Here is an 11,612-nt window from a genome sequence, read left to right as displayed (position 1 = left end):
CACCTCCCATGTTTGTCTTGAGGATTAAATTCGACAATAATTGTAAAGTGCTTAGCAAGTGCCTGGAACATAGTAGGTGCTATATAAATGTTAGCTATTATTATTACTAATTACTTACTGCATCATGCAAAAATGCTGGATGCAGTGAGGAGATAGCAGGAGAGAATGATTTACATACCCTCCTTCTGAGAAAAAGGATTATTTAGTTAGGAGAGTAGAGGCTATAATGAGAAAAGGAGGACTGACAATAAGGAGATTGAAAAGAATTTTTAAATCAGAAAGTGACAATTTGTCTGGGAGAAGGGTCACAGCTAAGCCACCCAAAGCAGAAAGAGATAAGCTACCTGTGTGTGAGGCAAGAGCTAGAACCCCAAAGTTAAACAGGAAAGTGCCCTGTGGGATAGACTACGTGTAGCTATAGTCTTGTATAGGGATATCATAAATTCAACTTGGTAGTCTTTTTGGAAAACAATCGGTGGTGTGATGGAGCCAGCTCAAACTATCTTATGAGAACCTAATCGTTAAACCTTCAATGTGAGCATTTATGTTTTGGAAATAGGGCAAATGCTACAAATTAGACTTTGATTTATTTTTCTGTTGATTGTCCAGGCTTAAGAAAATGGAGAAAATGTCAGTAATAGAAAGTAAACCTAAAAGTGATTTATGTGTGTGTATTTGGAGAGCTGGTTGTTCAACATTTATCTGCACACCCCTTTAAATAAACCACGTCCATTTGGGAAAGCACCATGGGAAATTTGGGTCATCCCTGTAACCAAGTCATTGTAAACTTGGTAGGTGTCTACCATGGAGAAGGGGAATATGTTCAGGGGAAAATGAGCTGGACAGGGATAAAAAGCCTGATATCACATAGTAAGTGCCTGCAAAGCTGAGTTAAGTTGGTGAGACACCATGGGAAACACATGCTATATTCAGCAATCCTACAATTCATGGGAAAGGGGAAAAGTCAACAGAGTTGGTGATTTGGGCAGATGCCAGGTTACAGAGATTGATTTGCAGGGAAGCTGGGGCACCTGAGGATGAAGATATGGTTAGCTTCTAGGAAGAGATGTATAGCATACAGATAGGACAGGAGCAGCATTTTCTGTTCTTGAAATACAGTGGATACTACTACATTTCTACCACTCGATGAGCATAGTACTTAAGATGCCAGGTATAGAGTTGCAGAGTGGGATTCCCAATGGGAACGATGTCCAATATAGACTAACTCTAAAGGAGCCTCTTCTATAGCATAGCAAGTTAGTCACACAGGTTATTAATAAAAATGTAAGGACAAAAATTTACTGAGAATCTGTTGAAATATGGAACTGTGAACAAAACAGTTCTATTTGTACAGAGGAAAAATCAAGAGAACTGAGATTACAACAGTCTGATGCAAAATAACCACCAGGAAAACAGAAGCAAAGAAGCAAAATTATCTTGTTACAGCTGTGGCCTGGATGGATACAGGAACGATAAATGCACCCAAGAGAAATGCAGGACGTCGTGTGAGGAGCTCAATTTCAAAGACTAAGCACTGAAAAACAGAGATAGGGCCAGTGATGGAGGTTTTCCCAGACTGCAAAGAGTAAATATAACTTTATCATACGTCAGATCATGGCGATTTGATACATTAATATACCATTAAAACAGAGAGACACAGAGCATACCTACTTAATGCTTTAAATGAGATTTCAGATGTTTTTAAAAGGTCAAAATAAACACTTTTGGTTTATTATTAGGGGTTTTTTTGCACAAACTAAGGTTTGCGAAGTGCTTTATACATATAACCTTATGTATACTCAAATAACCATACAGTGCCAAGTGCTCTGCTATAGATATAAAAAACACTGCTACAAATAAATGTTTATATATATGGAATTCTCCATCTATCTAGTACCCTGTCTTTAATTTCCTCGAGTTATATGCCCCAAAGTACTCCCATGTTTTCTGGAACTTTCTGGTTTCAAGAAAAAAAATGTATTTTTTTTGTTTTTTATAAAATGTATTTTCAACAAGGGCTCTGCCAGACCATACGTCCTGCTCCCGGTTTTGAAAAATGGTCACTCTATCCCTTCACCTCGTGACTGTCTACCACTGAGCCCATTAAAAAATCAGGACACGTCTACAGCCCCGCCCTCTTGCGCTCACAGCCAATAGGCGCTGCAGAGCCAGCCTGCTGTTCGGTGGTGCTTCTCAAGGCCCCAACCCGGGCGCTGCCAGAAGCAAGCCCCCTGCAAATCCTGTGGCGAAACCCAGCGGTCCAGCGCGCATGTGTGATCATTCTCCGCTGAGAGTTTTTTTAATTGATCGATTTAATTCCTCTTTTCTTCTTCGCACCTCCCACCGGTTTCTTTGAACCTCGCTGGAAGCTTCCCCTCGTCTCCTCCCCCTTCCTTCACCCCTCAGGAAAAGCAGCGGCGACTGCGTTCGGTGCGTCAGTCCCCGGATGTGGAGCAGCCGTCCCTCCGCTGCAGCTCACGGCGGGGAGGCCGCGGCGGGGCGGAGCGCGGCGCCGTACGCGCGGGGGCTGGGAGCGGGGGCGCGTTGGCCGCAGGCGCTCACTCGACGCTGGGAGGTTCCACCGCCCCCGTCGTTCGCGAGGGAGGAGCCGGAGGCGGCGGCGGCGGCGGCGGCGGCGGCGGCGGCTGTGGCTGTTAGGAGCCGGCCCTGGTGCGACGGGGCTGGGGAGAGGCGAGCCCAGCCGCAAAGTTTCCCCTCCGCCGCTCCCGTCTCCTCTGTGGGCGAAGGCTCCCCCTCGGTCGCCCGCCCCCCGCGCTCCCGGCCGGGGGATAGCGTTGTCTCTTGGCGGCTGTCGCTGTAGCCTGGCTCCGGAGCCCGGAGGAAGCGGGGGAGTCTCCGCCCACGCCCCCCTTCCCTCTCGCAGCCCCCAGCCGCCGAGCCGGGAGCTGGGCTCAGGCCCGAGCGGGGGCCGGGGCGGCGGTGGCAGCGGCCGCGGCGGCGGCTGGGGAGCGGGTGCGTTCGCCGAGGTGACCGCGCCACCGCCCCGCTGAGCAACCCCCGCCTCCCCCGGGCTTCGCTGCTGCAGCCGCCGCCGGCGCCGCCGCCGCCGAGCGTCCGGCCTCGGCCCGGCTCCCTCACGGGCCCCCCGGCTGCAGCAGCGGAGCCCCCCGCCCGGGCCCCGATGAGTAACTCCCGGAACAACCGGGTGATGGTGGAAGGGGTCGGGGCTCGGGTGGTCCGGGGCCCGGACTGGAAGTGGGGGAAGCAGGACGGCGGCGAGGGCCATGTGGGCACAGTGCGCAGCTTCGAGAGCCCCGAAGAGGTGGTGGTGGTGTGGGACAATGGCACCGCCGCCAACTACCGCTGCTCCGGGGCCTACGATCTCCGCATCCTGGACAGTGCCCCCACAGGTGAGCCCGAGAGCGGCGGCGGGGCCCTGCGAGGTTGGGGGAGGGGTCGGGAGCCACACGGGGGCCGGGAGTACCCCCGTCCGCCGGGCTGCGTCCAGACTCGGACCACACAAAGCTCCTGGGAAGACAGGTGGCCCGTGATTTCCCCCTCCTTCCCCCGGGAAGGGGCTGGAGGGTGAGGAGCAGGCAGTCTAATGCAAATAAGCTTTTGAAATTAATCAGTGATAACTCACTGATATGTGAGTGTGTGGAAGGGGGGGCGTTGCTTTGCCATATGGCAGGCTAGTTTCTATTAGTCTTGCTGAAGAGGGAGTAGGCTGAGACCCTGAATTTGTTGGGATAATAGAGGTTTTTTCCGCTTCATCTCGAGGGATGGCTTCATGGATGAATAGTTATTGAAAGGTTGTAGAATTGTGTACATGCAGTGTTTGGTATCTCAAGAGATGCTGGGACGGGGTAGGGTGGGTGGGGAAGTGGGAATTGAAAAAGTTATGGAGTTTCTGTACTTAGCACAACCACCTTTCATATGAGAATGTATTATGCTCACAGGATTTTAATAGTTAACATAATATTTAGAAAGTGAGAGCTTACTTAAACTAATAGCCGTTCTCTTTTCATCGTCTGCTATAGCCTTGCCAGCCTGTTCTCTAGTAGTAAAAAAAAAAAATAAAATTTACACTTGTTTTTCAAGGATTTGAAATTTTTTTCAAATTTTGAGAAATTTTTCCCCACTATTTTTCAAATGAGATTGTTCTAAATTATGTTTAAGTTTTACTAAATAATGAGATTGTTCTAAATTGCAATGCTTAAGTTTTATTAAAAGTCATACAACAAGCGCTTACTATGTCCCAGGCACTAAACCAAAGAAATAAAATAGAATTGTCATTAAGGAACTCACATTCTAATGGGGGAGACAACAAGCAAACTACTATGTGTGAAGGAGATGTACTGAATATAGGGTAAATTGGAGGTGATCTCAGAGGGAAAACATCAACCTTAAAAGGGACTGGGAAAGTCATCTTTTTCTGCAGAAGGTTGGATTTTAGCTGAGACTTCAAGGAAGGTAGGGGTATAGTTTGGAATCTTGAAGTGGGTGATAGATTGTGATCAGCAAGGAATAGATATTTTAAAATTTTTGAATTATTAAGATAAACTAATTTTGAGGAAATACAAAATGAAATTATATTTTGAGGGTAGCTGAAATCTGTGTCCTTACCACAGCTCAGCCATTTGGAGAGACACTGGGATGTAGCTATAATTGTAGGTTTGTAGGAAAATTAAATAACAGCTTAATGCAATATCATTAAAATATCATGTATTGATGTGCTTTTCTAAACTATAAAGATTATGTGTAGTACATTTTGTAGTCTGTACATATATTGGTTATTATAATTACATCTGCCTGAAAACAAGTGTTCAGATACAACCTTACCTGATTTTTTTGGATTTTGTGGTTCATTTGATTTGCAGACTAATTTTACATATAATTCAGTATTATTTTCTGCAACTGATCCCATTCACCCCATCCATTCCTTTTATTATTGTATCAGTGTTCAGGGATTTTTCTTTTTTAAATACAGAAATTACAAACCTTTACTCCCTAGTTTTGCTTGAAAATGTGAGAATTTTGGCAAGTCAGAGCACTTTTTATACACACATAGTGTCTTTTTAATTTGATTTAAAAAATAAGTTACTAAGTGCCTACTGAATGCAAGGAACTGTCCAAGGTGTTGGGAATACCTCCCCTCTTTACCCCCCAACATAAAAAGAAGTAACAAAACACTGCGCTCCAGGAATAAGTGTTCTACTGGTGTGTGTAACATGTAACCACCTAAGTAAAATACCTGATAATTTGAGGATTTGAGATAGAATGCTGGTCTTGGGGAACAGCAAGTAAAAGACTTTAACTGCAGTGGAGAGTGCTGGAAGGGAGTAATGTGAAATAAATCTGTGAAAAGTAAACTGGCATCAGAGACTATTGACATTTTATTGTAAGTCGTGAGGTGTACAGTCCTGCCTTCAAAGAGCTTGTCATCCTATTTGACATTCATTTATATGATAATATCTTGGAGGTGAATTAATGATTCAATAAAATTTTGTTGGGCACCTAGGCTGTTGGGTGAAAGATAAAGATAAATAATCCTTGGAGCTCCAGGATCTTACAGTCTAGGGGAGATAAACTGTATGTACAAATGAGAATGTAAGTGTCAGAGGGTTACACATATGTGCTATAAGATTTCAGAGGATGTTAATACTTCTTTCTGGGGGCAAAAACACACACAAAATAATTTTAAATATTTTGCAGTATTTTATGACAGTCATCCTTTGAGGATCTGTGCTGTCATTTCATTTCTGTGATTACACCCTCTGTCATTACAGATCACAGTCTTTATATGCCTACCTTATCTTGTGAGACAGACATACTTGTATCAGTATAATAAGATGAGGAGAAAGACAGAAAAGTGATTCAAGATAGGCAGGTAATAGAAAAGCCCGATGTTGATTACCCACTCTTCTTATAATCATTCTTCATTAGTGGTGGATCCTTTAGAAATCATTTTCAGCTGTAGAAGTGGGAGGCAACAGATCTACTAGATGTAAAACTAAAGTTGCTTATGGTGACTCATTAATTTTTCCCTTGCTCACACAAAGCTGTAGACTTTGAAGTGTGTTCTTTGAATTTTATATATAAGATTGCCCATATTTTGCATTTTTCCATATGTTTTGTTTGTATGTTTAGTCATTTTTCAGTCGTGTTTGACTTTGAGACCCCTTTTGGGGTTTTCTCGGCAAAGAAACTGGAGTGTTTTGCTATTTCTCCAGATCATTTTTACAGATGAGGAACTGAGGCAAACAGGGTTAAGTGACTTGCCTAGAGTCACAAAGCTTAGTAAGTGTCTGAGGCTGGATTTGAACTCAGGAAAATGAGTCTTCTTGACTTCATCACTCTATCCACTGTGCAACCTCAGACTGCTGGTTTGCATTTTTGTAGGATGCTCCTATGAATAGGTGCCACTATGTATCTTCTTTGGAATTCTATTTTATTAATTGCTTATTTGCTCCTTGCTTAGGAGTTGTATTTCTTCTCCATAATTTGTAAGCGGACTACCTTAATTTTTAAAAATTCAGTTTTATTTTATTTTTAATTCTGAATTATCTCCCTCTCTCATCCCCCCCTCTATTTAGAAGATAAGTAAAACAAAACCAGTTACATATGCTTATATGTAACAAAACAAAACAGCTCCCACATTAAATATGTCAAAAAAAAAACCTGCTTCATTTTACACCCTGAGTATATCACCTCTCCATGTGGAGGTGGTTAGCAGATTTCATCATGGGTCCTTGGGAACTATGGTTGCTTCCATTTTGTTGATCAGAGGATCCAAGTCTTTCAGAGTTGTTTGTTGTATTGTATAAATTGTTCTGGTTCTGTACTCATTTTACTTTGCATCAGGTCATACAAGTCTTCAGGTTTTTCTAAAATGGTTTTTACCATTTCTTATAGCACAGTTCCATCATGTACATAAACTACAACTTGTTCAGCTATTCTCCAATACCCTCTCAGTTTCCAATTCTTTACCACCATGAAAAGAATTTCTATAAATATTTTTGTCCATATGAGACCTTTCATTGATCTCTTTGGGGTAAAGACCTAGTAGTGGTATTGATGGGTCAAAGGCTATGTACAATTCAGTAGCTTTTTGGACATACTGTAGTTCCAAATTGCTTTCTAGAATGGCTAGATCAGTTAATAGCTCCACCTATAGTGCATTAATGTACCTCCTTTCTGATAGCCCTTCCAGTATTAGTCATTTTCCTTTTTTATCAACTTAGCCAATCTGGGTGAATGTGGGAGGTGGTACTTCAGAATTGTTTTAATTTGTATTTCTCTAATTATTGGTGATTTATAACTTTTTTAATATGACTATTGATACTTGGACTTTTCATCTGAAAACTTTCTATCTATCTATCTATCTATATCTATCTATCTATCTATCTATCTATATCTATCTATCTATCTATCTATATATCCTTTGACCCTTTATCACTTGGGGAATGGCTCTTATAAATTTTAATCAGTTATAGAATAGAAATAAGAACTTTATCAGAGAAACTTGCTACAAAGATTTTTTCACTCCACAATTTCCCGCTTCTTGTCCAACTTCAGTTGCATTGGTTTTGTTTGTCTAAAACCTTTTTAATTTTATGTAATCACAATTGTTCATTTGAAGGTCATGAAGTCTTCCTCATCCATAGATGTAACAGGCACTTTCTTCATTGCTTCTTTGATTTGTTTATGATGTCACCCTTTTGTTTATAGCATGTTATCATTTGGCTTAGATTGGTATGTATGTTGTGAGATGTTGGTCTATACCAGGTTTTTGCTATACTGCTTTCTAGTTTTCCCGGCAGTTTTTGTCAGATAGTTCTTGCCCCAGTAACTGGCATCTTTGGGTTTTTCAAACACTAAGTTACTATGCCGATTTGCCTCTACAATGTGTACCTAATTTGTTTCGCTGATTAATCTGTCTCTTACCCAGTACCAATTTTTTTAAATGATTGTGGCTTTGTAGTATAGTTTGTGATCTAGTATTGCCAGCCGCCCCCGCTTTTCTCCCTTTTTCCCACTTAATTTCCTTGATATTCTTGACCTTTGCTTGCTTTAAAAATTATTTTTCTAGCTCTCTAAAGTAATCCGTTGGTAGTTTGATTAATATGTTACTTAATAAGTAGATTAATTTAGGTTGCATTGTCATTTTTATTATATTTGCTAGGCTTACTTTTAAACAACTGATATTTCTCCAGTTATTTAGATCTGCTTTTATTTGTGTAAAGAGTGTTCTGTTGTGTTCATATAGTTCCTGTGTGTATCTTGGCATTTAGACTTACAAATATTTGATGCTGTTGGTAATTATTTTAAATGGAATTTCTCCATCTCTTCTGCTAGATTTTGTTTGTAATACACAGAAATGCTGATTTGTGTGGGGCTTATTTTATATCTTGTAACTTTACAAAAGTTACTTTTTTTTTGTGAGGGCAATTGGGGTTAAGTGATAAAGTTACTCTTTCAGTTAGTTTACTTAGAGAACCTGAGTCAACTAAAAAACTCATATCTGCAAAAAGTGATCATTTTGTTTTCTCTTTGTCTATGCTTATTTTTTCAATTTATTTTTCTTTCTTATTTCTATAGCTAGCATTTCTAGCACTATATTGAATGGTATTGATGATAATGGCCATCTTTGCTTTACCTCATCTTATTAGAAAGGCCTTTCCATTATCTCCATTAAGGATAATGGTGGGTCTTGGTTTTAGATAGATACTACTTATCATTTTAAGGAAAATTATTCCTAATCTTTCTAGTATTTTTAACAGGAATGGGTGTTGTATCTTGTCAAAAGCTTTTTTCTGTACCCATTAATATAACCATGTGATTTTTTTGATTATTTGTTGGTTTTGTTAGTAATATGGTCAATTATGTTTATTGTTTTCCTAGTATTCAACCAGCCCTGCATTCCTGGTATATATCCAGCCTGGTTACAGTGTATAATCTTTGGGAGTTTCAGTAGACTGCCTCTGGAATCAGCCATTAGCCTGCTAAGAGGCTTTGCAGGTTCAGAGTGATTGAACTGCAGGCTTCTCTGGTCTGAGATTTTTGTCCTCCTTGTTTTATTGTGTGCTTCTGTCCTGAGGTATTGGCTAGAAACAAGTTCCTGCTCCTGGTTTCAGAGCCACACAGCTATTGTTTGATTCTTGAAATTGTTCCTTGTTTAGTACTCTGCTAGAGCCTTGGACTAATCCTCTCTGTCCCAGATCACGTCTCTCTGCTCTGGACCTGTGACCTGAAACTGTTTAGGGGGTGACAAAGCTGCCCAATGGCACCTGTTCCTGCTCCCTGTGCTAGTTTAGCAATGCCCTTAGATTGCTTTCTACCCCATTGCTTCCTGCCCTGTTGACTAGGCTCAGCTCTCTTTCACTTCCTGGTCTTTCATTTCTAAGCATGCTTCTGGCTGCACCTTATCCCTAGTATGTGCAGAACTCTCTGTCTCCCCAAGCCTCCCTGGGCTGGAAAAATGACTCACTGTGACTTTTTCTTGGGTTTCCTTATCTGAATTCAGTCATGTGAGGAGGTTTGGTGGGCCAGCTACTCTACATTTTTTTGCTACTCCACTATGTTGACTCTTCAGGGCAATGTAATTTTCAGATGGGATACACTAGGTACAAATTAGTGGTATAAATGAGTATTATTAAAAAAGAAATCTTTTCCATGAAGAACTTTCGCTGAGTTTGCCGATAATGAAAATATTGAAAACAAAAATCTAAGTCAAGTATAGTTGATTATTTAGAACAAGATAGTTGTGTGGATATTTTTCCCTTTGTCTCCCCCACACACCCCAGCTTCTTAGCTTTTAATAATTTTGCTGTTCTGTGGCACCTTTAGTGGGGTAGGTAGGGTGGCAAAATGGATAGAGCACCAGACCTGGAGTAGAGCACCAGACCTGGAGTTAAAAGACCTGAGTTGAATCTGGCCTCAGACACTTACTAGCAGTTTGGTCTTGGGAAAGTTATTTAACCTTGTTTGTCTCAGTTTCCTCATCTGTAAAATGAGTTGGAGAAAGAAATGACAAACCACTCCAGTGTCTTTGCCATGAAAATCCCAAATGGGGTCACAAAGAATTGGACAAAACTGAAATGATTGAGCAACACCAACATAGCACCTTTAGCAGAGAGATAGCTTGGGACAGTTAAAAGAGAATTGCCAATATTTCATTTCTCTTGTATGCGTTGGGGGAGCTAGGGAACAGCTGACTGAGAACATGAGCTTTCAAGAGAAATCTCCTGTTTTCTTGGATTCTATCCAATTTTGCAATTCGGCAAGTAGAAGAGTGTGTTCACCAGTGAAAGAATGGTGAATTTGTAGTCGAGAACCTGCACTAAAATTTCAGCCCTGCTTGGTTTAGTGGGTAGAATCCTGCCTCAGACGCTTGCTAACTGACTCTGAGGAAGACTCTAACTTTTCTAAGCCTGTTTCTTTGTCTCAAAATAGGGCCAATAATAGCACCTGGATCAGAGCATTGTTATGAGTATCAAATGAGAATATGCATAAACCTTACATGTCAGTTACTCTTATTACTGTATGAAGGCTATATGCAGGTAAGAAAATTGCCAAAGCATTGAGTCTGGTCAGTGAAGGGTAGGGAAGAGTGTGGGGGAACTATCCAGAAATAAAAGATGAGGTCCCAGAACTGTGAAGCCCTAGAGCAGAAAGCAATTCAAGAGGAGACAGCTGTTTGTTTCCAACAGTACAAAAGAGCAGGAAACCAGCTTTTTCTTGTGTCTAAAGGTCACAGGATCAAGAGGCACCTCAGAAATGATATAGTCCAACTTACAAATTTTAGAGATAAAAACCAGAAGCCTAAATTGGCTCCACTTCACAAAGGTAATAATAACTCATGTTTATGTAACAATTTAATGTTTGGAAAGCTGTTTCCTCATCACAACTGTGGTAGGAACAAGATCTTTAAAAGAAAAGTCCTTGCCATATAGACTGAGCTAGTTTTTCCCTAAAAGACAGTGAAACTGTCCTGGAGATTTAATTGGTTCAGAGGACTTAGGCCCAAAAGGTGTATGTAGCTTCCTGGTTGATAACAATATAAAAGCCTAGTGCAGGAGAAGTTGGGACTCCTCAGTTGTCACCACATACTGCTGACTAGATGCCAATACTGTGGTTAACTCAAAGGCTGGAGAGCTGTGCCCAGTTGAGTCAATGCTGTATGCTTTCTGAATATTTTTTTCTGTGCTATTAGGTAAATTTCTTTTGTGTTAAGTGTTAGATGTTCTGTGAGGGCCTCATTTCCTTCCAATTCCAGTCTTAAACTACTGGACCAGCCTGATTTAGACCTGACCCAAAACAGTAACTGTTTCATAGGTATTATCCCAATTTTATTGATGCAGAAATTGAGGATCTGAAAGGTTAAACAACTTGTTCAAGATCACAGAGCTACTAAATGTCTGAGGCAGGATTTGAACTATTAAAGAGTTTGACTTTAGTAGTGTCCACTAAGCCGAGAAGGATTGGGATTTCAACCCAGATTCTCGGACTGTAAATTCAACGCTCTTTCTTCTATATTTTGTTTGTGGAATGTGGTTCTGAGGACTTAAGGTATACTCTGGATACTGCCCATCATGCTACCCAAATTGCAGGAAATAGGAGATACTTCTTGAATGTTCACATTCTTACCC

At 41.2% G+C, this 11,612-nt stretch overlaps 1 protein-coding gene across 2 annotated transcripts in view; it reads left to right on the top strand.

Moving 5' to 3' along the window:
• Positions 1 to 3,139: 3,139 nt before the first annotated feature.
• The window catches only part of MIB1 (MIB E3 ubiquitin protein ligase 1), a 140,059-nt gene continuing 131,586 nt past the window's right edge, over positions 3,140 to 11,612 (top strand). For both annotated transcript variants that reach the window (XR_013486236.1, XM_078153468.1), the window contains exon 1: positions 3,140 to 3,371. Coding sequence is in view for 1 of the 2 variants with exons in the window: in XM_078153468.1 (XP_078009594.1) it covers positions 3,143 to 3,371 (229 nt within the window). In the remaining variant the exon portion in view is untranslated. The remainder of the gene's footprint in view (positions 3,372 to 11,612) is intronic.

The sequence above is a fragment of the Phascolarctos cinereus genome, unplaced genomic scaffold (assembly GCF_003287225.1).
Source record: "Phascolarctos cinereus isolate Bilbo 61053 unplaced genomic scaffold, phaCin_HiC Scaffold_4;HRSCAF=312, whole genome shotgun sequence".
Lineage (NCBI taxonomy): Eukaryota > Metazoa > Chordata > Mammalia > Diprotodontia > Phascolarctidae > Phascolarctos > Phascolarctos cinereus.
The sequence above is the reverse complement of the archived record's forward strand: the minus strand, read 5'-3'. Positions and strand labels throughout refer to the sequence as shown.